Raw genomic sequence first — 23,223 nt, forward strand, 5'->3', positions numbered from 1 at the left:
AAAGTTATCAAATTTAAAAAAGTAATAAAAAATTTCGGCCCCTTTTCCCGGCCCCTCCCCCTCCCCAATTAACGCCGTTCATTAACGACCCCGCCCCTTTAATTATTTATTTATTTATTTATTTCCCATCCGGCGAGGCCCCAACGAGGTGGGGGGGAGGGGAGGGGCGGAAAAGGGGGCGGGGCAAAAAGGGGGAGGAGCCAAGAGAGAAGGGGGAGGAGCCTGGGGTCGCCCCTCCCCCTCCCTGGAGGGGCGCCCCTCCCCCACCGTGGGCGGGGTTAAAGGGGGAGGGGTTTGAGGGGGGGAGGGGTGGGGGGACCCCTCCAGCCCCGCCCACACTGAGTTGTGGCCCCTCCCCCATCTCCGGGTGGCCCCGCCCCCCTCGCGCCCCTCCCCCACCTCCCCCTCCCCCCCCGCGGCTGCTGCAGGTGGGGGAGGGGCCCGGCCCGACCCCGGCGGCGCCGCCTGAGGAGAGAAACGGGGGGGGAGGGGCTGGCACCGGAACCGGACCCCAGACCCAAAACGGAGACCCCAAAATGGGGACCCCAGACCCAAAACACAGACACACCCCCCCCCCCAAACAGGGACCCTGAGTGGGACCCCAGACCCAAAACAGAGACACCAAAATCCCACAGAGACCCCAGACCCAAAATGGGGATCCCAAATCCCAAAGGGACCCCAGACCCAAAATGTGGAACCCAAATCCCAAAATGGAGACAACCCCCAGACCCTAAATGGGGACCCCAGAGAGACCCCCCAGACCCAAATGGTGACCCCAAACCTTGCAGGGGCCCCAGACCCAAAATGGGAACCCGAGCGGGACCCCAGATCCAAAATCCTGGAGGGACCCCAGACCTAAAATTGGGGACCCACCAATGACCCCCCAGTGACCCCCTCAGACCCCAACTGGGACCCTGAGCGGGACCCCAGACCCAATATGGGGACCCCGAAATCCCAAAGAGACCCCAAAGGGACCCCAGACCCAAATGAGGACCACAAGTCCCACAGAGACCCCAGACCCAAAACAGGGATCCCAAATCCAAAAATAGGGACCCAACACCCCAATGGGGACACCAGGGACCCCCCAGACCCAAATGGGGACCCCAAGGCCCCGCCCCCACCTGCTTTACATGCCAATCCCCGCCCTTCTATCCTTATTTGGCCATAACCCCGCCCCTTTCCCTTATTTGGCATGGTCCCGCCCCCTTTCTGCCTTATTTGGTGCAGCCCCACCCCCATTCCCTTATGGGACCTAAGCCCCGCCCTCTTCCCCCACATTTGGCTCTGGCCCCACCCCTTTCACTGTATATGGCTTTGGCCCCGCCCCCTTTGCCATATTTGGCGTGGCCCCGCCCACCTGCCCTATTTGGCCATGGCTTTGATCGCGACAGCGGCTTCCTCGGTCATCGCCGACAGCACCGTGATCTGGGCAACAGGGAGAAACCAGTACGGACCAGTACAGACCAGTACGGACCAGTACGGACCAACAGAAACCAGTACGGACCAGTATAAACCAGAATAAACCAGGATAAACCAGTATAGACTGATATGGACTAGTATAAATCAGTACAGATCAATATAACCATACCAGAATCTCCTCCCACCAGTATAACCCAGTACAGACCAGTACAACCATCCCAGTATAACCCAGTCCAACCCATCCCAGTATAACCCAGTATAACCAGTAGAGCCCATCCCAGTATAACCCAATATAACCCATCCCAGTATAACCAGTATAACCCATCCCAGTATAACCCAGTGTAACCCATCCCAGTATAACCAGTATAACCCAGCGTAACCCATTCCCAGTATAACCAGTATAGCCCATCCCAGTATAAACCAGTATAACCCATCCCAGTACAACCAGTATAACCCATCCCAGTATAACCAGTATAAACCAGAATAAACCAGTATAAACCCATACGGACCACTATAAACCACTATGGAGCAACAGAAACCAGTACAGACCAGTACGGACTGGTACGGACTGGTATGAATCAGTATAGACCAGTAAAAACCAGTATAAAGTGGTATGGACCAATATACACCAGTATGGATCAGTACAGGTCACTGTACACCAGTACTGACCAGTATAACTCAGCTCCTCCAGTATAACCCAGTCCTTGCAGTCCCCCCAGCTCCCCCGGTCCCTCCCAGTCCATCCCAGTATAACCAGTATAACCAGTATTCCCAGTGTACCAGGATCTCCTCGCCGCAGTCGTATTTCTGCTCGATGTCCCGGCCCAGCTCCCCCAGTATAGCCCAGTATAACCCAGAATAACCCATCCCAGTATAACCCAGTACAACCCATCCCAGTGTAACCCAGTATAACCCATCCCAGTATAACCCAGTGTAACCATCCCAGTGTAACCCATCCCAGTATAACCCAGTATAACCCATCCCAGTGTAACCCAGTGTAACCATCCCAGTATAACCCACTATAACCCATCCCAGTGTAACCGGTATAACCCTACACAGACCAGTATAAACCAGTATATCCCAGTATAACCAGTATTACCAGTATCTCCTCGCCACAGTTGTATCTCTGCTCCATCTCCCGGCCCAGCTCCCCCAGTATAACCCATCCCAGTATAACCCAGTATAACCAGTATAACCCATCCCAGTATAACCCAGTATAACCCAGTATAACCAGTATAACCCATCCCAGTATAAACCAGTATATCCCAGTATTACCAGTATCTCCTTGCCGCAGTTGTATTTCTGCTCCTTCTTCCGGCCCAGCTCCCCCAGTATAGCCCAGCGTAACCCATCCCAGTATAACCAGTATAACCCATCCCAGTATAAACCAGTGTAACCCAGTGTAACCCGTCCCAGTATAAACCAGTATAACCAGTATAGCCCATCCCAGTATAACCCAGTATAACCCATCCCAGTATAACCCGTACTCCCAGTATTACCAGTAAAACCCATCCCAGTATAACCCAGTATAAACCAGTATGACCCATCCCAGTACAAACCAGTATAACCCATCCCAGTATAACCAGTATAACCAGTATAACCCATCCCAGTATAACCCAGTATAACCCAGTATAACCCAGCGTAACCCATCCCAGTATAACCAGTATAACCCATCCCAGTATAAACCAGTATAACCAGTATAACCCATCCCAGTATAACCAGTATAACCAGTATAACCCATCCCAGTATAACCCAGTATAACCCAGCGTAACCCATCCCAGTATAACCAGTATAACCCATCCCAGTATAAACCAGTATAACCACTATAACCCATCCCAGGATAACCAGTATAACCCATCCCAGTATAACCAGTATAACCCGTCCCAGTATAACCAGTATAACCCGTCCCAGTATAACCAGTATAACCCATCCCAGTATAACCAGTATAACCAGTATAACCCATCCCAGTATAACCAGTATAACCCATCCCAGTATAACCAGTATAACCAGTATAACCCGTCCCAGTATAACCAGTATAACCCATCCCAGTATAACCAGTATAACCAGTATAACCCATCCCAGTATAACCAGTATAACCCATCCCAGTATAACCAGTATAACCCATCCCAGTACTCCCAGTATAACCAGTATAACCCATCCCAGTACTCCCAGTATAACCAGTATAACCCATCCCAGTATACCCAGCACTCCCGGCATTACCAGGATCTCCTCGCCGCAGTCGTATTTCTGCTCGATCTCCCGGCCCAGCTCCCCCTCCGGCAGCCGCAGATCCTCCCGCACCTCCCCGCTGTCCTGGAGCAGCGACAGGTACCCGTCCTGGATCCCGATGAGCTGCAGGTGAGACACAGGTGAGATACACCTGGACACACAGGTAACACACACAGGTACCCGTCCTGGATCCCGATGAGCTGCAGGTGAGACACAGGTGAGATACACCTGGACACACAGCTAACACACACAGGTACCCGTCCTGGATCCCGATGAGCTGCAGGTGAGACACAGGTGAGATACACCTCAACACACAGCTAACACACACAGGTACCCGTCCTGGATCCCGATGAGCTGCAGGTGAGACACAGGTGAGATACACCTCAACACACAGGTAACACACACAGGTACCCGTCCTGGATCCCGATGAGCTGCAGGTGAGACACAGGTGAGATACACCTCAACACACAGCTAACACACACAGGTACCCGTCCTGGATCCCGATGAGCTACAGGTGAGACACAGGTGAGATACACCTGGACACACAGCTAACACACACAGGTACCCGTCCTGGATCCCGATGAGCTGCAGGTGAGATACAGGTATGGACAGGTGAGATACACAGGCACACACAGGTAACACACACAGGTACCCGTCCTGGATCCCAATGAGCTGTGGGACAGGTGAGAGACAGGTGAGATACACCTCAACACACAGGTAACACACACAGGTACCCGTCCTGGATCCCAATAAGCTGTGGGACAGGTGAGACACAGGTATGGACAGGTGAGATACACAGGTACACACATGTAACACACACAGGTACCCATCCTGGATGCCAATGAACTGTGCAGGTAAAAGACACAAGTATGGACAGGTGAGACACACAGGTATGAACAGGTGAGACACGTATGGACACACAGGTAACACGCACAGGTACCCGTCCTGGATCGCGATGAGCTGTGGGACAGGTGAGAGACACAGGTACACACATGTAACACACACAGGTACCCATCCTGGATGCCAATGAACTGTGCAGGTAAAAGAGACAGGTATGGACAGGTGAGACACACAGGTATGGACAGGTGAGACACGTATGGACACACAGGTAACACGCACAGGTACCCGTCCTGGATCGCGATGAGCTGTGGGACAGAGACAGGTATGGACAGGTGAGATACAGGGGAGACACGGATATGGACAAGTGACACACACAGGTACCCGTCCTGGGTCCCAATGAGCTACAGGTGAGAGACAGGTGAGATACAGGTATGGACACAGGTAACACACACAGGTTCCCGTCCTGGATCCCGATGAGCTGTACACTTGAGATACAGGTGACACAGGAGAGGTACAGGTTACACACACAGGTACACACAGGCAGGGACAGGTTACGCACACAGGTACACGCAGGTTACACACACAGGTACACGCAGGCAGGGACAGGTTACACACACAGGTACACGCAGGCAGGGACAGGTTACACACACAGGTACACGCAGGTTACACACACAGGTATGGACAGGTTACACACGCAGGTACACACAGGTTACACACACAGGTATGGACAGGTTACACACACAGGTACACACAGGTACACGCAGGCAGGGACAGGTTACACACACAGGTACACACAGGTTACACACACAGGTTACACACACAGGTACACACAGGTTACACACACAGGTTACACACACAGGTACACGCACGCAGGGACAGGTGAAGGCACAGGTAACCCATCAGCACCAATGTACAGCAGGCAGGGAAGAACAGGGAGGAACGGGTGGATCCTCACCTGTGCGCAGGTGTGTTACCTGTACAGGTGTGTGCAGGTGTGTCACAGGTGTGTTACAGGTGTGTCACCTGTACAGGTGTGCACAGGTGTGTCACCTGTACATGTGTGTACAGGTGTGTCACAGGTATGTCACCTGTCTCAGGTGTATTCCAGGTGTGTTAGAGATGTGTTACATGTCCAGGTGTGTCCAGGTGTGTCCCAGGTGTGTCCCAGGTGTGTCACAGGTGTGTCTCTCACCTGGAAGTCGTTCCGTTTGATGTTGGGCACGTCCATGTTGTGGGTGGACGGACAGACGGACAGGTGTGTTACAGGTGTGTACAGGTGTGTCACAGGTGTGTTACCTGTACAGGTGTGTCACAGGTGTGTCTCTCACCTGGAAGTCGTTCCGTTTGATGCTGGGCACGTCCATGTTGTGGGTGGACGGACAGACGGACAGGTGTGTTACAGGTGTGTAACCCCAGATGCGTACAGGTGTGTTACAGGTGTGTACAGGTGTGTCACAGGTGTGTTACCTGTACAGGTGTGTACAGGTGTGTCTCTCACCTGGAAGTCGTTCCGTTTGATGTTGGGCACGTCCATGTTGTGGGTGGACGGACAGATGTCCTCGTACTTCTTGCCCGTGAAGATGTCGATGCCCACCAGGTGCACCTGGGGGGGAACTGGGGTTACTGGGACAAACTGGGAGGGGGTTTGGGGTCACTGGTTTATACTGGGAGGGACTGGGAGGGGATTTGGGGGGACTGGGATGGAACTGGGACAAACTGGGAGGGACTGGGAGGGGATTTGGGGTTACTGGTTTATACTGGGAGGGAACTGGGGGGGGGATTAGGGGGGACTGGGATGGAACTGGGGTTACTGGGACAAACTGGGAGGGGGTTCGGGGTCACTGGTTTATACTGGGAGGGGCTTTAAGGGCATTGGAAGGGGACTGGGAGGGACTGGGAGGGGATTTGGGGTTACTGGTTTATACTGGGAGGGACTGGGAGGGGATTAGGGGGGACTGGGAGGGACTGGGACAAACTGGGACAAACTGGGAGGGGATTGGGAGGGACTGGGAGGGGATTGGGGGGTACTGGTTTATACTGGGAGGGAACTGGGATGGACTGGGACAAACTGGGATGGACTGGGAGGGGACTGGGGTTACTGGGATGGACTGGGAGTGACTGGGGGGGATTCAGGGGGACTGGGAGGGAACTGGGGGAACTGGGAGCTGAGCAGGAACCATACTGGGAGCACTGGGAGTGAAGGAAGGGCTGTACTGGGAGCACTGGGAGGCCTCAGAGTTTGGGGCCCTTTTAGGATTCCGGGGCTATTTTTGGGAATTTTGGGATTTGGGGGAATTTTGGGACTTTAAGTCTGGATTTCAGAGTTCCATTGGGAATACTGGGATTCCTTGGAAGTCCAAAATTCCCAATTTTTGGGGCTTTTTGGGACATTTTTTGGGGCATTGTTGGAACAATCAGAGCCCAGGGAAGGCTCCGTGCGAGACCTCAACCACTCAGGAATTTCGGATTTTCTCAGGAATTCTGGGATTTTCCTGGGAATTTCCAGCATCTCCCCAGGATCGTGGCTACCTTGCCATTCCCAAATCCCCAATTTCTGGGGATCTTGACACATTTTTGGGGTTTTTTGGGTGATCAAAACCCCAAAGAGGCTCTGAGAGACACTCTGATCACCCTGCGCTAACTCAGCTCAGGAATCTGGGATTTCCTTGGGAATTTCCTCAGGAATTTTGGGATTTTACCAGGAATTCCAGGATTTTGGCTGCCTTGGCATTCCAAAAATCCCAATTTTAGGATTTTTTGGGTGTTTTCTGGGGCATTTCTTGAGAATCAAAGCCCAGAAAACTCTCCAAGAACCTCTCCAGGAACCGGGATCATTTTGCGCTAACTCAGCTCAGGAATCTGGGATTTCCTCGGGAATTTCCTCAGGAATTTTGGGATTTTACCAGGAATTCCAGGATTTTGGCTGCCTTGGCATTCCAAAATTCCCAATTTTAGGATTTTTTGGGTGCTTTTTGGGGCATTTTTGGAGAATCAAAGCCCAGAAAACTCTCCAAGAACCTCTCCAGGAACCGGGATCATTTTGCGCTAACTCAGCTCAGGAATTCGGGATTTCCTCGGGGATTCCTCCCTCCCCATTGGGAATTTCTGGATTTCCCAGGATTTTGGCTACCTGGGCATTCCAAAAATCCCAATTTTAGGATTTTTTGGGTGCTTTTTGGGGCATTTTTGGAGAATCAAAGCCCAGAAAACTCTCCAAGAACCTCTCCAGGAACCGGGATCACCCTGCGCTAACTCAGCTCAGGAATTCGGGATTTCCTCAGGGATTCCGCCCTCCCCACCGGGAATTTCTGGATTTCCCAGGATTTTGGCTACCTGGGCATTCCAAAAATCCCAATTTTAGGATTTTTTGGGTGCTTTTTGGGGCATTTTTGGAGAATCAAAGCCCAGAAAACTCTCCAAGAACCTCTCCAGGAACCGGGATCATTTTGCGCTAACTCAGCTCAGGAATCTGGGATTTCCTCGGGAATTTCCTCAGGAATTTTGGGATTTTACCAGGAATTCCAGGATTTTGGCTGCCTTGGCATTCCAAAATTCCCAATTTTTTGTTTTTTGGGGCATTTTTTGGGGAATCAGAGCCCATAAAAAGTTCCAATAACCTCTCCAGGAACCGGAATCACTCTGCACTAACTGAGCTGAGGAATTCGGGATTCTCTCGGGAATTTTGGGATTTTCCTGGGGATTCCAGAATTTTCCTGTCGTTTTGGCAACCTTGGCATTCCCAAACCCCCAATTTTGGGATTTTTGGGGCATTTTTGAGGTGATCAAAACCCAAAAAAGGCTCCATAAGAGACCTCAAGCACTTGGAGCTAACTCAGCTCAGGAATTTGGGATTTCCTTGGGGATTCCTCCCTCTCCACCAGGAATTTGGGGATTTTCTTACCATTTTAGCTACCCTGGCATTCCTAAATTCCCATTTTTTCGGGATTTTTTGGGCTGGTTTTGGGGACTCATAGCCCAGAAAATCTCCAGTAACTCCCCCAGGAACCGGGATCACTCTGTGCTAACTCAGCTCAGGAATCCGGGATTTCCTCGGGGATTCCTCCCTCCCCGCCGGGAATTTGGGGGTGCCCCAGCCCTCTGCCCACCTTGGCGTGGCCGTGCTTGCCCGTTTTGGAGGTGCTCATCTCCACGATCTTGCAGGGGCGGCCCTTGAGCACCACGAAGCCGTTCTTGCGCAGCGCCGAGCACTGCATGGGGAACGTGGCCGAGGCCCCCGCGTCGCCCGTCTCGAAGTCCAGGTCGTCGGCCATCGCCTCTCTGGGGGGCAAACCCCAAAATAAAAACGGGGTTCGGGGTCAGGAAAGTGAAATTTGGGGGCTCGGGGAGAAGCAGGAAAAATTTGGGTGTCGGGGAGTGTCAGGGGAGCTGAAAAATTGGGATTAAAGGAAGGGAAAAAGGGAGCGGGGAGCTCAAAAAAAGAGGGGTTGGAGGGGTGGGAACTCCAAAATTTGGGGGGTCAGGAAGTGGGGAAAGTGAAATTTGGGGGGTCAGGGGAAAGCAGGAAAAATTTGAGGGTCGGGGAAGGTCAGGGGAGCTGAAAAATTTGGATTAAAGGAGGGGAAAAAGGGAGCGGGGAACTCAAAAAAAGAGGGGTTGGGGGAGGGTGGAAACCCCAAAATTTGGGGGGTCAGGAAGTGGGGAAAGTGAAATTTGGGGGCTCGGGGAGAAGCAGGAAAAATTTGGGTGTCGGGGAGTGTCAGGGGAGCTGAAAAATTGGGATTAAAGGAGGGGAAAAAGGGAGCGGGGAGCTCAAAAAAAGAGGGGTTGGGGGAGGGTGGAAACTCCAAAATTTGGGGGGTCAGGAAGAGGGGAAAGTGAAATTTGGGGGGTCAGGAAGAGGGGAAAGTGAAATTTGGGGGGTCAGGGGAAAGCAGGAAAAATTTGGGGGTCGGGGAAGGTCGGGGGAGCCGAAAAATTTGGATTAAAATGAGAAGCAGATGATGAAAAAAGGAGGTGGAGACCCTAAAAAAAGGGGTTAAAGGGGTGGGGAACCCCAAAATTTAGGGGTTTAGAGGGTGGGGAAAGAGAAATTTGGGGGGTCAGGGAGAAGCAGGAAAAATTTGGGGGTCGGGGAAGGTCTGGGGAGCCCAAAAATTGGGATTAAAGTGGGAAAAGGAGGCTAAAAATTGGCTTCCCAAAAAAGGGGTGGAGACCCCAAAAAAGGGGTTAAAAGGATGAGGAACCCCAAAATTTGGGGGCTCAAGGGGTGGGGAAAGTGAAATTTGGGGGGCCAGGGGGAAACAGGAAAAATTTGGGGGTCGGGGAAGGTCGGGGGAGCTCAAAAATTTGGGTTAAAGTGGGAAAATAAAGATGAAAATTGGGGCGGGGACCCCAAAAAAGGGAGAAAAGGGAATCCCAAAAATGGGGGAGGGGACCCCAAAAATGGGGGTGAGGACCCCCAAAATCCCTGAGGGGGGAGGGGAGGTGTCACGTGGGGACCCCCCCCAGATTTTGGGGGTTCCCCCCCCCCCCCCCCTCCCTCGGGACAGGGATGGGGTCCCCTAAAAAATCCCCCCTTGGGGGGGGCTGGGAGAGGAAATTTTGGGGTGTCCAGGGGGGTTTTGGGGCAATTTTGGGGTTTTTTTGGGGATTCCCCGCCTTAAAGGAGCCCCCCCAATTTCCTTATAAGGAGTTTTGGGGGGGTCCCCAATTTCCTTATAAGGAGTTTTGGGGGGTCCCAAATTTCCTTATAAGGAGTTGGGGGCTCCCCAATTTCTTTACATGGAGTTTTGGGGGGCTCCCCAATTTCTTTACATGGAGTTTTGGGGGTCCCCCATTTCCTTATAAGGAAACCCGAGGGTCCCCCATTTCCTTATATGGCATCGGGGGCTCCCCCCTTTCCTTATATGGATTTGGGGGGGGGGTCCCCGACTTCCTTATATGGAAACCCGAGGCTCCCCCGTTTCCTTATATGGAAAATCGAGGCTCCCCAATTTCTCTATATGGAAACTCGGGGGCTCCCCGAATTTCTTTATGAGGAGTTCCGGGGGGCTCCCTAAATTGCTGATAAGAACTCGGGGGGGGTCCCCAGATTCCGTTTCTGGGGGGGGTTCGCGCGCTCGCCGCCGCCGCCACGCGGCCCCCTGGCGGGCGGGCGCGGCCTAGGCCGGGCCCGAGGGGGAAACGGCGGCGGGAAAGGATCGGGAGCCGGCGCGGAGCTTTTCCCAACCTCCCCAAAGGGCGAGGCCGCCCCCCGGAACCCCCCCCCCGGGCCCGGGCCCGGACTCACCCCCGCGCCCGCGAGCCCCGAAGCCCGAACCGCCGCCGCGCTGGAGCTGCTGCAACCCCCGGGCCCCACCGCGCATGCGCGCCCGCCCCGGGGCGGGGGGAGGAGCGGCACTGAGCATGCGCGGCGAGGGTGGGGCCGCGCCGCGGAGGGAGGTGCGCATGCGCACGCGTAGCAGGGGTGGTGCGGTGAGGGGTGTGCGCATGCGTAAGGAGAAGGAGGGTGGGGTTAAGGCTTGGCGGTGACGCCCCGCCAGCGAAATCACGCGAGATTTGCTGCGCTCAACTGTTGGCGTGGTCTCGCGAGATCGGCGTGGCGCAGCGCGGTAGTGTCGCGAGATTTAGCTCAGCGGAGCGCGGCGCCGCCGGCGAGTTCACGCGAGATTTGGAGCACGCGGCGGGCGAGGCCCGGCCTCACCTCAGGCGCCTTTTGGGGGGGGGAGGGCGGGGGAAGGGGGGAGTCGTTGCCATGGCAACGCGGCCTGCAGCGCTCGTTATGTAAATGAGCTTAATGACGCAGATCGCCTTATCCCCGGAGGCCGGGATTCATGCAGATTTATGTAGATTTATGTAAATTTCCGCGAAAGCGCCGCGCCGGGTGTTTTATCACTGCGCATGCGCCGCCGACCGACTCACGTGGCGCCCCCTCCTGGCCCGCGTGCGCACTACGGGGCTCCCGACCAATCAGACGCGGCGCAGCCGCGGATGCACCAATGGGAAGCGAGGAGGGCGTGGCCTCCCAAGGGGCGGGGCCTGCGGTTAAAGGGGCCGAAATTTGGAGGACCCGCCCCTCAAATCCCCTCCCCCACACCAAAAATCTCTCCCTCCCCCCAATTTTGGGGTCGAATTCCCAAATTTGGGGTCTGGCCACGCCCCTAATTTAAATATTGAGAGCTCCGCCCATTTTCTCATCCCCCACACCAAAATTCCCCAAATTTCCCTCAAAATTCCCAAAATTTCAGAGTCGCTGCTGTTTTATTCTCACCTTTATTTACAACCGGGGAGGGAAAACCCCAAAAAATCCCAAAAAAATCCCAAAATCCCTCCCCGAAAACAACGAGGGGGCAAAAAACCAAAACACGCCCAAAAAGGGCCCAAAACCCCCAAAGTTTTGGGATTTCGCCCCAAAATCGCCCCAAAGTTTTAGGGGGCCCCCCAAAATCAACCTCAAACTGCCAAAAAAACGCTGAAATTTGGGGGTGATGCCCCAAAACCCCCAAAAATTCCAAAGGGGTGCCCCAATATTGGCCAAAAAGGGCCCAAAAACCCCCAAATTTCTGAGGATTTGCCCCAAAACACCCCATAAATTTTGGGGACCCCTCAAAATCAACTCCAAATGCCAAAAATCCCATTAAAATTTGGGGGGGGACACCCCAAAATCAGCCCCAAAAGGGCCCAAAACCCCCAAAAAACCGGCCCCAAAGTGCCTTAAAAAAAACCCAAATTTTTTGGGTTTTATCCCCAAATTTTTGGGATTTCGCTCCAAAACCTCCCGAAATTTTTGGGGCGTCCCCCCCAAAATCAACGTCAAAGTGCCAAAAACTCGCCAAGATTTGTGGGGGACGCCCCAAAGTCGCCTCAAATAAACCCCAATTTTTGGGATTTTGCCCCCCAAAAAAACCCAAATTTTGGTGTTCTCGCCCCAAAAAAACTCCGAGTTTTTGGGGTTTTCTCGCCATTTCAGGGCTCCTCGTGGCCGGCCAGGCTCTGCAGCTCCGTGTCCTTCTCGGGGGGCCCCAGCAGGGCCAGGGGGGCGGAATTGGGGGAGGTTTGGGGGTCCCGGGGGTCGGGGAAGGGGCGGCCGCGCGTCTCGGGGAGCAGCAGGAAGGTGAAAAGGGAGAAACCCCCCAGGAGCCCCCCGAAAAGGAGGAACACGAGGGGGCCCATGGCGTCCTGCGGAGAGAAACGGGCGGAAAAACGGCGTTTTTGGGGAAAAAAAACGGGGAAAAAATAAAAAAAATCGGGATTTTTTTTTGGGGGGGGGGGGGGGGCGTAAAAAAACGGGGTTTTGGAGGGAAAATTGGGGGAAAATTGGGATTTTTTTTTTTTTTTTTTTGGGGGGGTGGGGGAAATGTGGAGGGAAATTGGGGGGGAAAATTTTGGGGGAAATTGGGAGTTTTGGGGGGGAAAATGGGGAAACTGTGGGGGAAAATGGGAGGTTTTGGGGAAAAATTGGGGGGAAATTGGGATTTTTGGAGGGAAAAAATGGGAAAAACTGGGGGAAAATTAAATCTGCGAAATCCCCATTAACAATCCACAACCCCCCCCCCCCCAAATCACCTTAAAATCACCCCAATAAATCCCCCAAAATCTGGAATTGTTCCCGTTTCTCCCCCATTTGTCCCTCAACAATCCCAACAACCCCAAAATCTCCCAATTTTCCTCCCTTAAAACCCTCACATTTTCCCCATTTTTCCCCCAAAAAACCCCATTTTTTCCCCCCATTTCTCCCCCAAAAACCCCAAAATTTTCCCCATTTCTCCACAAAACCAATCCCGAATTTCCCCCCCTTTCTCCCACATTTGACCACCCAAAATCCCCCTAAACCCCCCCCAAAACTGCCCCCAAAAAACCCCTCAAAAATCCCCCAAACCCCATAAATTAACCCCAAATCCATCAACCCCCCTAAAACCCCTGAATTTTCCCCATTCCCCCACAAAAAAAAAAATAATTCTGAATTTCCTCCGTTTTCTCCTGCAAAAAAATCCCGAATTTTCGCCGTTTCCCCCCCCATTTCACCACACAAAACCCCCACATGCGCCCCCAAAACTGCCCCGAAAACCCCTCAAAAATCCCAAACACCCCATAAATCAACCCCAAATCCATCAACCCCCCTAAAACCCCTGAATTTTCCCCATTCCCCCACAAAAAAAAAAAAAAAATTCTGAATTTCCTCCATTTTCTCCTGCAAAAAATCCCGAATTTTCGCCGTTTCCCCCCCCATTTCACCACGCAAAACCCCCACAAACTGCCCCAAAAACCCCTCAAAAATCCCCCAAACCCCATAAAACCCCAAAAACCCCTAAATCAGCCCGGATTTACCTGCATCGGGGGGAAGGCCATGGCCACGGCCGTGTTGCTGGCCCAGTTCACCAGCCCGGCCAGGGCGAGCGCGGCCCCGCGGGGCCCGGGCGGGAACAGCTCGGCCCCCACGAACCAGGGCAGGGGGCCCGGCCCGACCGCGAAAAACCCCACAAAGGCCAGCGCCGAGCCCAGGGCGAGGGCGCCCCAGACCGGACCCCCGAGCTGAGGAGAAAACAGGGAAAAATTGGGATTTTTCCGGGATTTTTTTGCGATTTTTTTCCGATTTTTTTTCCGATTTTTCACGATTTTTTTTTTCGAATTTTTTTTTTTCGATTTTTTTTTTTTTTTGATATTTATAATTTTTTTTTTTTTTTTCGAATTTTTGGGGATTTTTTGGTCCTTTTGAGGGCAAAAATAGGGAAAATTCGGGATATTTGGTGTTTATTTGGGGTTAAATGGGGAAAAGCTGGGGGTGTTTGCGGGAGAAATGGGGGTGAGATGGGGAAAAATTGGCGGGATTATTGGTGGGGAAATGGGAAAATGTGGGGGTTTTATGTGGAGAAAATGGGGAAATTTGGGGATTTTTGAGAATTTTTGGGGATGAAATTGAGAAAATTTGGGGGTTTTGGGGGGAATTTGGGGCTGGGGGTGTTGGGGATGCCCCCCAGGAACAGCTCGGCCCCCACGAACCAGGGCAGGGGGCCCGGCCCGACCGCAAAAAACCCCACAAAGGCCAGCGCCGAGCCCAGGGCGAGGGCGCCCCAGACCGGACCCCCGAGCTGAGGAGAAAACAGGGAAAAATTGGGATTTTTCCGGGATTTTTTTGCGATTTTTTCCGATTTTTTTCCGATTTTTCACGATTTTTTTCCGATTTTTCCCGATTTTTTTTCGATTTTTTTCCGATTTTTTTCCCGATTTTTTCTGAAATTTTTAGGGTTTATCGGGGGCTTTTGGGGCGTAAATAGGGAAAATTTGGGAGTTTCTGTGGGAAATTTGGGCTTTTTGGGGGTCAAATGGGGAAGAAATGGGAGAGAAATGGGCGAAAAATGGGGGGGAAATGGGGAAAATTCGGTGTCTTGAGGGGGAGAAATGGTGAAAATTTGGGATTTTTTTGAGGGAGAAATGGTGAAAATTTGAGTTCTTTTAGGAGAAAAATTGGGAAAATTTGGGGTTTTTGGGGAGAAAAATTGGGAAAATTTGGGATTTATGAGGGGAAATGGGGCAGAAATGGGGGAAAATTTGGGGTTTTTAAGGGAGAAAATGTGGAAAATTTGGTGGTTACGGAGAAGAAATAATGAAGTTTTTGGGGAATTTTTTGTGCTTTTGAGGGCAAAAATAGGGAAAATTTGGGATTTTTGGGGCTTATTTGGGGTGAAATGTGGAAAATTGGAGGATTTTTGGGAGGGAAATGGGAGAGAAATGGGGAAAATTTGGGGGTCTTGAGGGGGAGAATTGGGGGAAAATTCGTGGTTTTTGGTGAGGAAATGAGGAAAATCTGGGGGTTTTATGTGGAGAAAATTGGGCAAATTTGGAGTTTTTGTGGAAAATTTGAGATTTTGGGGAGTTTTTGGGGGTCAAATGGGGAAAATTCAGGATTTTTTTGGGAGGAAACGCAAAGGAAATGGGGGAGAAGTGGGGAAAATTCGGGGTCTTGGGGGGTCAAATGGGGAAAAATTGGGATTTTAAGGGAGGGGAAATGGGGAAAATTTGGTATTTTTTTGAGGGGGGGGAAATGGGTGGAAAATGGGGAAAAATTTGGGGAAAATTCAGGGATTTTTGAGGGCTTAAGGTTTGGATTTTGGGGGTTCAGTGCTGGAATTTGGGGTGCCCAGGTGCGTTTCAAGGTTGGATTATTGGGGTCTCAGGTGATTTTGGGGTCCCCCTGTGCTCACCTTGACGGCCGCGCCCGGGCGAGTTTTGGGTTCAGGGTTGTATTTTTGGGGTTCAGTGTTTTATTCCGGGGTGTTTGAGGTTTCAGGGTCGGGTTTTGGGATTTTTTTTGAGGTTCGGCGTCCGATTTCGGGGTCACCCTGTGCTCACCTTGAGGGCCACGCCCAGGGTGCCGGCGCATGCCATCATTCCCAGCAGCCCCACGAGCTGCAGCACGCGGCGCCCCGCCCGCTCCACCAGCACCACCTGCCGCAGGGGGCGGGGCTTAGAGCGGACACGCCCACAGCGACACCACACCCACTGGGGAACCTCTCCTGGTTGTGGCCACGCCCATTTGCGAGGCTCCTCCCCCAGTGACCACGCCCATATGATGAGACCCACCTCATGCCCACGCCCACCACCAGCGCACTCCCCGTGACCACGCCCACCAGGAGACCACGCCCGCCTATGAGACTCCACCTCATTACATGACCTCTATTGGTGGTGGCCACGCCCATTTGCGAGGCTCCTCCCCCTTGTGACCGCGCCCATCAACGAGGCCACACCCACTGGAGGGGTGGGGTTTATGCTGGGACATGCCCATAGGTAGGCCACACCCACTTATGAGATCCCACCCTGCAAGGGAACATCTTCTGGTTGTGGCCACGCCCTCTTGTGAGGCTCCTCCCACTTGTGGCCACGCCCACCATGAGGCCAGGCCCTTGTGACCACACCCATCAATGAGACTCCTCCTCCTGTTTGTGACCACACCCACCACAAAGACCACTCCCCTTATGACCACGCCCCCTTCTGTTCACGCCACTCTATAAGACTCCTCCCCCTCGTGGCCACGCCCACCACGAGGCCACACCCATCATGACCACGCCCACTTTTGAGACTCCTCCCTGTGGCTACACCCACCACAAAATATGAACTCCCCCTTAGTGACCACGCCCATCACAAAGACCACGCCCATTTAGACTCCTCCCCCTTCATGACCACGCCCATTCCAAGGCCACCCCCGCTCATTATCATGCCCCTGCAGGAAGCTCCTCCCCCCATGACCACGCCCACCAATGAGACCACTCCCATCAAGACCACACCAACCACAAAGTTCCTCCCACTTGTGACCACGCCCATCCCTTAGACCCCACCCACCATGGCCCCACCCCAATGAGACCACGCCCACAATGAGACCCCTCCCTTTCTGACGACACCCACAAATGAGACCACACCCCCTCCATGACCCCACCCACCGCCCTCAGGGTGCTACAGGACTCCTCCCCCAATTGGGCGTCACAGTGGGCGTGGCTTACCGACAGGGCGGTGGCCGCCACGTTGACCACACCCGTTCCAATGGTGCCGACGGCCGGGTCCTGAAGCCCCGCCCCCTCAAAGATGGACGTCGAATAGTAGAAGATCTGAGGTGGGAAAGGGGCGTGGTGAGAAGGACACACCCTCTTAAGCCACGCCCCTTCTGACCACACCCACAGGAAGTCCCGGCCTAAAAATTCACCCAATCACATTAAGGCAGCTCTGGCCACACCCACGTGGCTCCGCCCATTTAGGCTCCTCTCCTAAACCGCACCATTATAGGATCCACTCTTTACATTTGGCCACGCCCACTGCCACACCCATTTCCCTTAAACCACGCCCATTTCCCACCATTTTTTCACAGTTTTTCCCTGTTTTTCCCATTTTGGGGTTTTTTTCTCCCCATTTTTACCACGTTGACATCCGAGAACTGCTGCCTCAGGGTGGCACCATGGCCACGCCCATTTCCCTTAAACCACGCCCATTTTCCCACCATTTTGAGCTGTTTTCTCCCCGTTTTTTCAGCCGTTTTCCCCATTTTCGGGTGTTTTCGCCCCGTTTTTACTGCGTTGATGCCCGAGAGCTGCAGCCCCAGGGTGACACCGTGGCCACACCCACTTCCCCTTAAACCACGCCCATTTTCCACCATTTGGAGCTGGTTTTTCCCCGTTTTTTGCCGGTTTTTTCCCGTTTTTTCGCCGTTTTTCCCGTTTTTGGGTGTTTTCGCCCCGTTTTTACCGCGTTGATGCCCGAGAGCTGCTGCGCCAGCTGCAGCCCCAGCGTGACGATCAGCGGCTGGCGGTAGCGGCGGCTCCGGCACAGCTCCAGCAGCCCCACCTTGGGGGCGGGGCCTCGGCCAAGCTCCGCCTCCAGCGCCGCCAGCCCCGCCTCCGCCGCCGGGCCGGCCAATCGCGAGAGGCCTGGGGGGGAAAGGGGGAGGGGATGGTCACGATGTGGGGGAAGGGAGGAGGAGGAGGAGGAGGAGGATGGGGATGAAGGAAGAGGAAGAGGAAGAGGAAGAGGAAGAGGAAGAGGAAGAGGAAGAATCAGGACAGAGGAAGAGGAGGACGAAGGGGATGGAGGAGGAAGAGGAGAAAGAGGTAGAAGAGGAAGGTGAGGGTGAGGATGAGGAAGAGGAAGAGGAGGATGAGGATGAAGAGGAATGGGAGGAAAAAGAAGGTGAAGAGGAGGACGAATTGGGACGGAGGAAGAGGAGGAGGAAGAGGAAGAGAAAAATCTTGGACAGAGAAAGTGGAGGAAGAGGGGGATGGAGGAGGAGGATGATGAAGGTTGAGGAGGAAAAACTGGGATTGATGAAGAGGAGGATGAGGAAGAGGAGGAGGAATGAAGGAGGCAGACGAGGACAAACGGCAGCGAGGGAGAGGAGGAAAGCAAAGGCGAGGAAGAGGAAGAATCGGGAAGGGAGGAAGAGGAGGAGGAAGACGCCGGTTGCCCCGAGCGAGGCCGAAGGCTCGCACTCACCGCGGCGGGCGCGGCCGCGCTGGCCCCGGGCCAGCAGGAACCGGGGGCTCTCGGGACACAGCGGGAGCAGCAGCAGCTGCAGCGCCGCCGGCAGCAGCCCCGCCCCCAGCAGCGCCGGCCACGCCCTCGGCGTCCCCAGCAGCGCCCGCAGCCCCAGCACCTGCGGGAGAGGCCGACATATCGCGATATATCGCGGGATATCGCGCGATAGGCGGGCGGAAGGGGGCGATATGCGGCTGGAAATGGCGGGAGATCGCGATATGTGTGTGTGTGGGGGGGGGGTTTGGCGCGATATCGCGATATGGGGAGGGGTGCGTCGCGAGGTGTCGCCTCAGGGATCCCAAATCCTCCCCTGAGCGCCCCAAAATCCCCTCAGGACCCACCCCCAGCCCTGAGCCCCTCCCCGTAAGCCACGCCCACAACGACCCCTCCCCATGAAGCCCCGCCCACAGTCACACCTCCCACCAAAGCCCCGCCCACTCCTGTAGGCCCTAAATTTCCTCTCAGGGACCCCAAATTTCCCACCTGCAACCCAAAAATCCTCCCTGGGATCCCTAAAATCCTCCTGGGACCCCAAATTTTCCTCCTGAATTTCCCACTGGGAACCAGATTATCCCCCTGGGACCCCAAATTTTGCCCCTGGGACCCGAAAAATCCCCGTAGGACCCCAAGTTTCCCTCCCAAATCACCCCTGGGACCCAAAATTTACCCCTGAGACCCCGAATTTCCCCCCTGGGACCCCAAAAATCCACGTGGGACCCCAAGTTTCCCTCCCAAATCACCCCTGGGACCCCAAATTTTACCCCTGGGACCCCGAATTTCCCACCTGTGCCACCAGGATGCCCAGCACGATGCCGAGCTGGTGCAGGGTCCCCAGCGCCCCCCGCAGGCGCAGCGGCGCCACCTCCCCCACGTAGAGCGGAACCAGCACCGAGACCAGCCCTGGAAGGGGCGGGGTCAGCCGGGACACGCCCCCTCGGAGAGAGGACACGCCCACACAGAGAGAGAACACCCCCACAGAGAGATCCCCCCAAAAATGCCCCCCAAATTGAGCCCCAGAAATCTCAAAATTCCTCCAAAATCCACCTCAAAAATCCACGCAAAATTCCCCCAAAATCCACCTCAAAAATCTCCCCAAAAAATCTCAAAAATCCGTCCCCAAAATTCCCCCAAAATCCACCTCAAAAATTGTCTCAAAAACTGTCTCAAAAATCCGCCCAAAATTTCTTCAAAATCAACCCCCAAAAATTGACCCCAAATCCCAAAATTCCACCCCAAAAATCTCCCCAAAAATCCCAAACATTAACGCCCGCTAAACAGCCAGGCCACGCCCACACAGACCCAGGCCACGCCCCCAGAAAACGAATTCAAACAAAGCCAGGCCACGCCCCTCTGCCTGCAGGCCACGCCCCCAAGAGATAGGCCACACCCTCATAGAGTCAGGCCATGCCCACATAGCTGAAATAGGCCACGCCCCTCTGTTGACAGGCCACACCCACTTGTATCCAGGCCACGCCCCCATAGAAACAAACCACGCCCCCAAAGCCAAGCCACGCCCCCAGCCGAGGCCGTACCTGAGTAGGCGCCGACAATGAAGCGGCCGATGATGATGAGGATGTAGGTGGGGCCAAGCTTGGCCCCGCCCATCAAGGCCCCGCCCACCACGGCCAGGCCGTTCGTGGCCAATAGGGCGCCTTTCCTGGGGGGGAGGGGGAGGGGAGGGGGCGTGGCCACACACAGGGTGGCCACGCCTCTGAAGCTCCGCCCATTTGTGCCTCACACCAGTAGGCCCCGCCCCAATGATTAGGCTCCATTAAGCCACGCCCACTTTACCAATGCACTGTAGGCCCCACCCACTTAACCACACCCCACTAAGCCCCACCCACTGCTCCACCCGACCCTCTTTTTAACCTTCACGTTCCACCCCTTTAAGCCCCGCCCACTTTCCCCACCCCATTAAGCCCCGCCCTCATCCCTTTAAACCCCTCCCTCTTTTAGCTCCTTCCCCTCCAATCCCCGCCCACAGCTTCCCTCTAAGCCCCGCCCTCATTTTCCCTCCCATTTAAGCCCCTCCCATTCAAGCCCCGCCAACTCTGCCACACCCAATTAAGCCCCGCCCTCACCCTTTAAACTCCTCCCCCTTTAACCCCTTTCCCTCCAATCCCCACCCTCAAATCCCCTCCCATTAAGCCCCGCCCCCACCCCATTCCCTCCTCTTTAAGCCCCGCCCTCAATTCCTCTCTTCCTTTAACCACGCCCACACACCACACCCAATTAAGCCCCGCCCTCATGCTTTTAACCCCTCCCTTTCCATCCCTCCCCCTTTAACCCTTTCCCCGCCAAACTCCACATTCAACCCCTCCCCTTTAAGCCCCGCCCTCAATTCCCCGCCCATTGAAGCCCCTCCCATTGAAGCCCCGCCCACTTAAGCCCCGCCCCTCACCTGCCGAGGCGCTCGGCCATGGCCCCGCCCGCCAGGGCCGTGCCCATCCCCCCCACGGAGAAAATGGCGACCGAGAGCGCCCAGAGCAGGGAGAGCGTTTGGGGAGGGGGCGGCGACCCCCAGCGCCGGGCCCAGGTGGCGTTGTACTCGACCTCGATCACCTGCGGAATGGGGGGCGCGGGGATTTGGGGAGGGGGCTCCGGGAGGGGTTACCCCAATTTGGGGAGGGGTCTCTGGGGGGGGATTACCCCACTTCGGGGCGGGCTCTCCCACGGGCATTCTGCCGAATTTGGGGAGGGGTCTGTGGAATTTGGGGGGGGCGGAATCACCCCGATTTGGGGAGGGATCTCTAGGGGAGGGGTCTGCGGAATTAGGGGAGGGGTCTCGGTAATTAGGGGAGGGGTCTCCCCCATTAGGGGCGGAGTCTCCTGGCAATATCACCCCAATTGGGGGAGGGCAATTTGGGGCGGGGTCTCCCCCAATTTGGGGCGGGGTTTGGGTAATTATGGGAGGGGTCTCCAGGAGGGGTTACCCCAATTTGGGGAGGGATCTCCGGGAGGGGTTACCCCAATTTGGGGAGGGGTCTCTGGGGGGGGATTACCCCACTTCGGGGCGGGCTCTCCCATGGGCATTCTGCCGAATTTGGGGAGGGGTCTGTGGAATTTGGGGGGGGCGGAATCACCCCGATTTGGGGAGGGATCTCTAGGGGAGGGGTCTGCGGAATTAGGGGAGGGGTCTCGGTAATTAGGGGAGGGGTCTCCCCCATTAGGGGCGGAGTCTCCTGGCAATATCACCCCAATTGGGGGAGGGCAATTTGGGGCGGGGTCTCCCCCAATTTGGGGCGGGGTTTGGGTAATTATGGGAGGGGTCTCCAGGAGGGGTTACCCCAATTTGGGGAGGGGTCTCCGGGAGGGGTTACCCCAATTTGGGGAGGGATCTCCGGGAGGGGTTACCCCAATTTGGGGAGGGGTCTCTGGGGGGGGATTACCCCACTTCGGGGCGGGCTCTCCCATGGGCATTCTGCCGAATTTGGGGAGGGGTCTGTGGAATTTGGGGGGGGCGGAATCACCCCGATTTGGGGAGGGATCTCTAGGGGAGGGGTCTGCGGAATTAGGGGAGGGGTCTCGGTAATTAGGGGAGGGGTCTCCCCCATTAGGGGCGGAGTCTCCTGGCAATATCACCCCAATTGGGGGAGGGCAATTTGGGGCGGGGTCTCCCCCAATTTGGGGCGGGGTTTGGGTAATTATGGGAGGGGTCTCCAGGAGGGGTTACCCCAATTTGGGGAGGGGTCTCCGGGAGGGGTTACCCCAATTTGGGGAGGGATCTCCGGGAGGGGTTACCCCAATTTGGGGAGGGGTCTCTGGGGGGGGATTACCCCACTTCGGGGCGGGCTCTCCCATGGGCATTCTGCCGAATTTGGGGAGGGGTCTGTGGAATTTGGGGGGGGCGGAATCACCCCGATTTGGGGAGGGATCTCTAGGGGAGGGGTCTGCGGAATTAGGGGAGGGGTCTCGGTAATTAGGGGAGGGGTCTCCCCCATTAGGGGCGGAGTCTCCTGGCAACATCACCCCAATGGGGGGAGGGCAATTTGGGGCGGGGTCTCCCCCAATTTGGGGCGGGGTTTGGGTAATTATGGGAGGGGTCTCCAGGAGGGGTTACCCCAATTTGGGGAGGGGTCTCCGGGAGGGGTTACCACAATTTGGGGAGGGGTCTCTGGGGGGGGATTACCCCACTTCGGGGCGGGCTCTCCCACGGGCATTCTGCCGAATTTGGGGAGGGGTCTGCGGAATTTGGGGGGGGGGAATCACCCCAATTTGTGGAGGGATCTCTAGGGGAGGGGTCTGCGGAATTAGGGGAGGGGTCTCCGGAATTTGGGGAGGGGTCTCGGACCTTCTGGGGGGCGTTGATGACGCCGATGTTGAAGCCGAAGCCGAGCGAGCTCAGCGAGGCCGCGAACACCGTCAGGGCCAGGGCCGGGGTCAGCGGGGCCGGGGGGGGGCGGGGGGGGGCGGCGACCCCCGCCCGGGGAACGAGCCGGGACCCCCCTCATCCTCCTGGGGGGGAATCCGAAACTTACAGACCCCTCCCCAAAACCCCCCCCCAAAAATCCCCCCTAAATTCCCTCAAAAATACCAAAAAATCCAGCGGAAAATGACCCCAAAATCCTGAAAATTCCCCCGAAAATCGCCCCAAAAATCCCCCCCGCCAAAATGACTCCGAAATCCCCAAATCCACCCCTGAAATTCCCCCAAAAATCCCTTCAAAAAACAAAAAATCTCCCCAAAAAAAATCTCCTCAAAATTCCTCCCCAAAATCTCCCCAAATCCATCCAAAAATCACCCCAAAAATCGCCCCCA

General features: G+C 55.1%; 2 protein-coding genes across 2 annotated transcripts in view; both read right to left on the reverse strand.

Moving 5' to 3' along the window:
- Window positions 1–130: 130 nt before the first annotated feature.
- EIF5A (eukaryotic translation initiation factor 5A) lies at window positions 131–10,816 on the reverse strand. The gene is made up of 6 exons (XM_058822963.1): window positions 10,739–10,816; window positions 8,595–8,766; window positions 5,987–6,091; window positions 3,640–3,771; window positions 1,358–1,425; window positions 131–465 (listed from the first exon to the last, which is right to left on the reverse strand). Exons 2-5 carry the CDS (start codon window positions 8,757–8,759, stop codon window positions 1,363–1,365), a joined length of 465 nt encoding a protein of 154 aa, XP_058678946.1. The 5' UTR covers window positions 8,760–8,766; window positions 10,739–10,816; the 3' UTR covers window positions 131–465; window positions 1,358–1,362.
- Window positions 10,817–11,721: 905 nt separating this feature from the next.
- Window positions 11,722–23,223, reverse strand: part of SLC2A4 (solute carrier family 2 member 4) — a 13,583-nt gene continuing 2,081 nt past the window's right edge. Inside the window, exons 2-11 of the mRNA XM_058822908.1 lie at window positions 22,757–22,920; window positions 20,867–21,027; window positions 19,998–20,122; window positions 19,250–19,365; window positions 18,424–18,583; window positions 17,680–17,861; window positions 16,944–17,048; window positions 15,799–15,894; window positions 13,777–13,980; window positions 11,722–12,627 (exon numbers count right to left, since the gene is read on the reverse strand). Of these exons, the coding sequence (XP_058678891.1) occupies window positions 12,415–12,627; window positions 13,777–13,980; window positions 15,799–15,894; window positions 16,944–17,048; window positions 17,680–17,861; window positions 18,424–18,583; window positions 19,250–19,365; window positions 19,998–20,122; window positions 20,867–20,913 (1,248 nt within the window). The 5' untranslated portion in view covers window positions 20,914–21,027; window positions 22,757–22,920 and the 3' untranslated portion in view covers window positions 11,722–12,414. The remainder of the gene's footprint in view (window positions 12,628–13,776; window positions 13,981–15,798; window positions 15,895–16,943; window positions 17,049–17,679; window positions 17,862–18,423; window positions 18,584–19,249; window positions 19,366–19,997; window positions 20,123–20,866; window positions 21,028–22,756; window positions 22,921–23,223) is intronic.

This window comes from Ammospiza caudacuta, chromosome 36 (assembly GCF_027887145.1).
Source record: "Ammospiza caudacuta isolate bAmmCau1 chromosome 36, bAmmCau1.pri, whole genome shotgun sequence".
NCBI classification, from domain to species: domain Eukaryota; kingdom Metazoa; phylum Chordata; class Aves; order Passeriformes; family Passerellidae; genus Ammospiza; species Ammospiza caudacuta.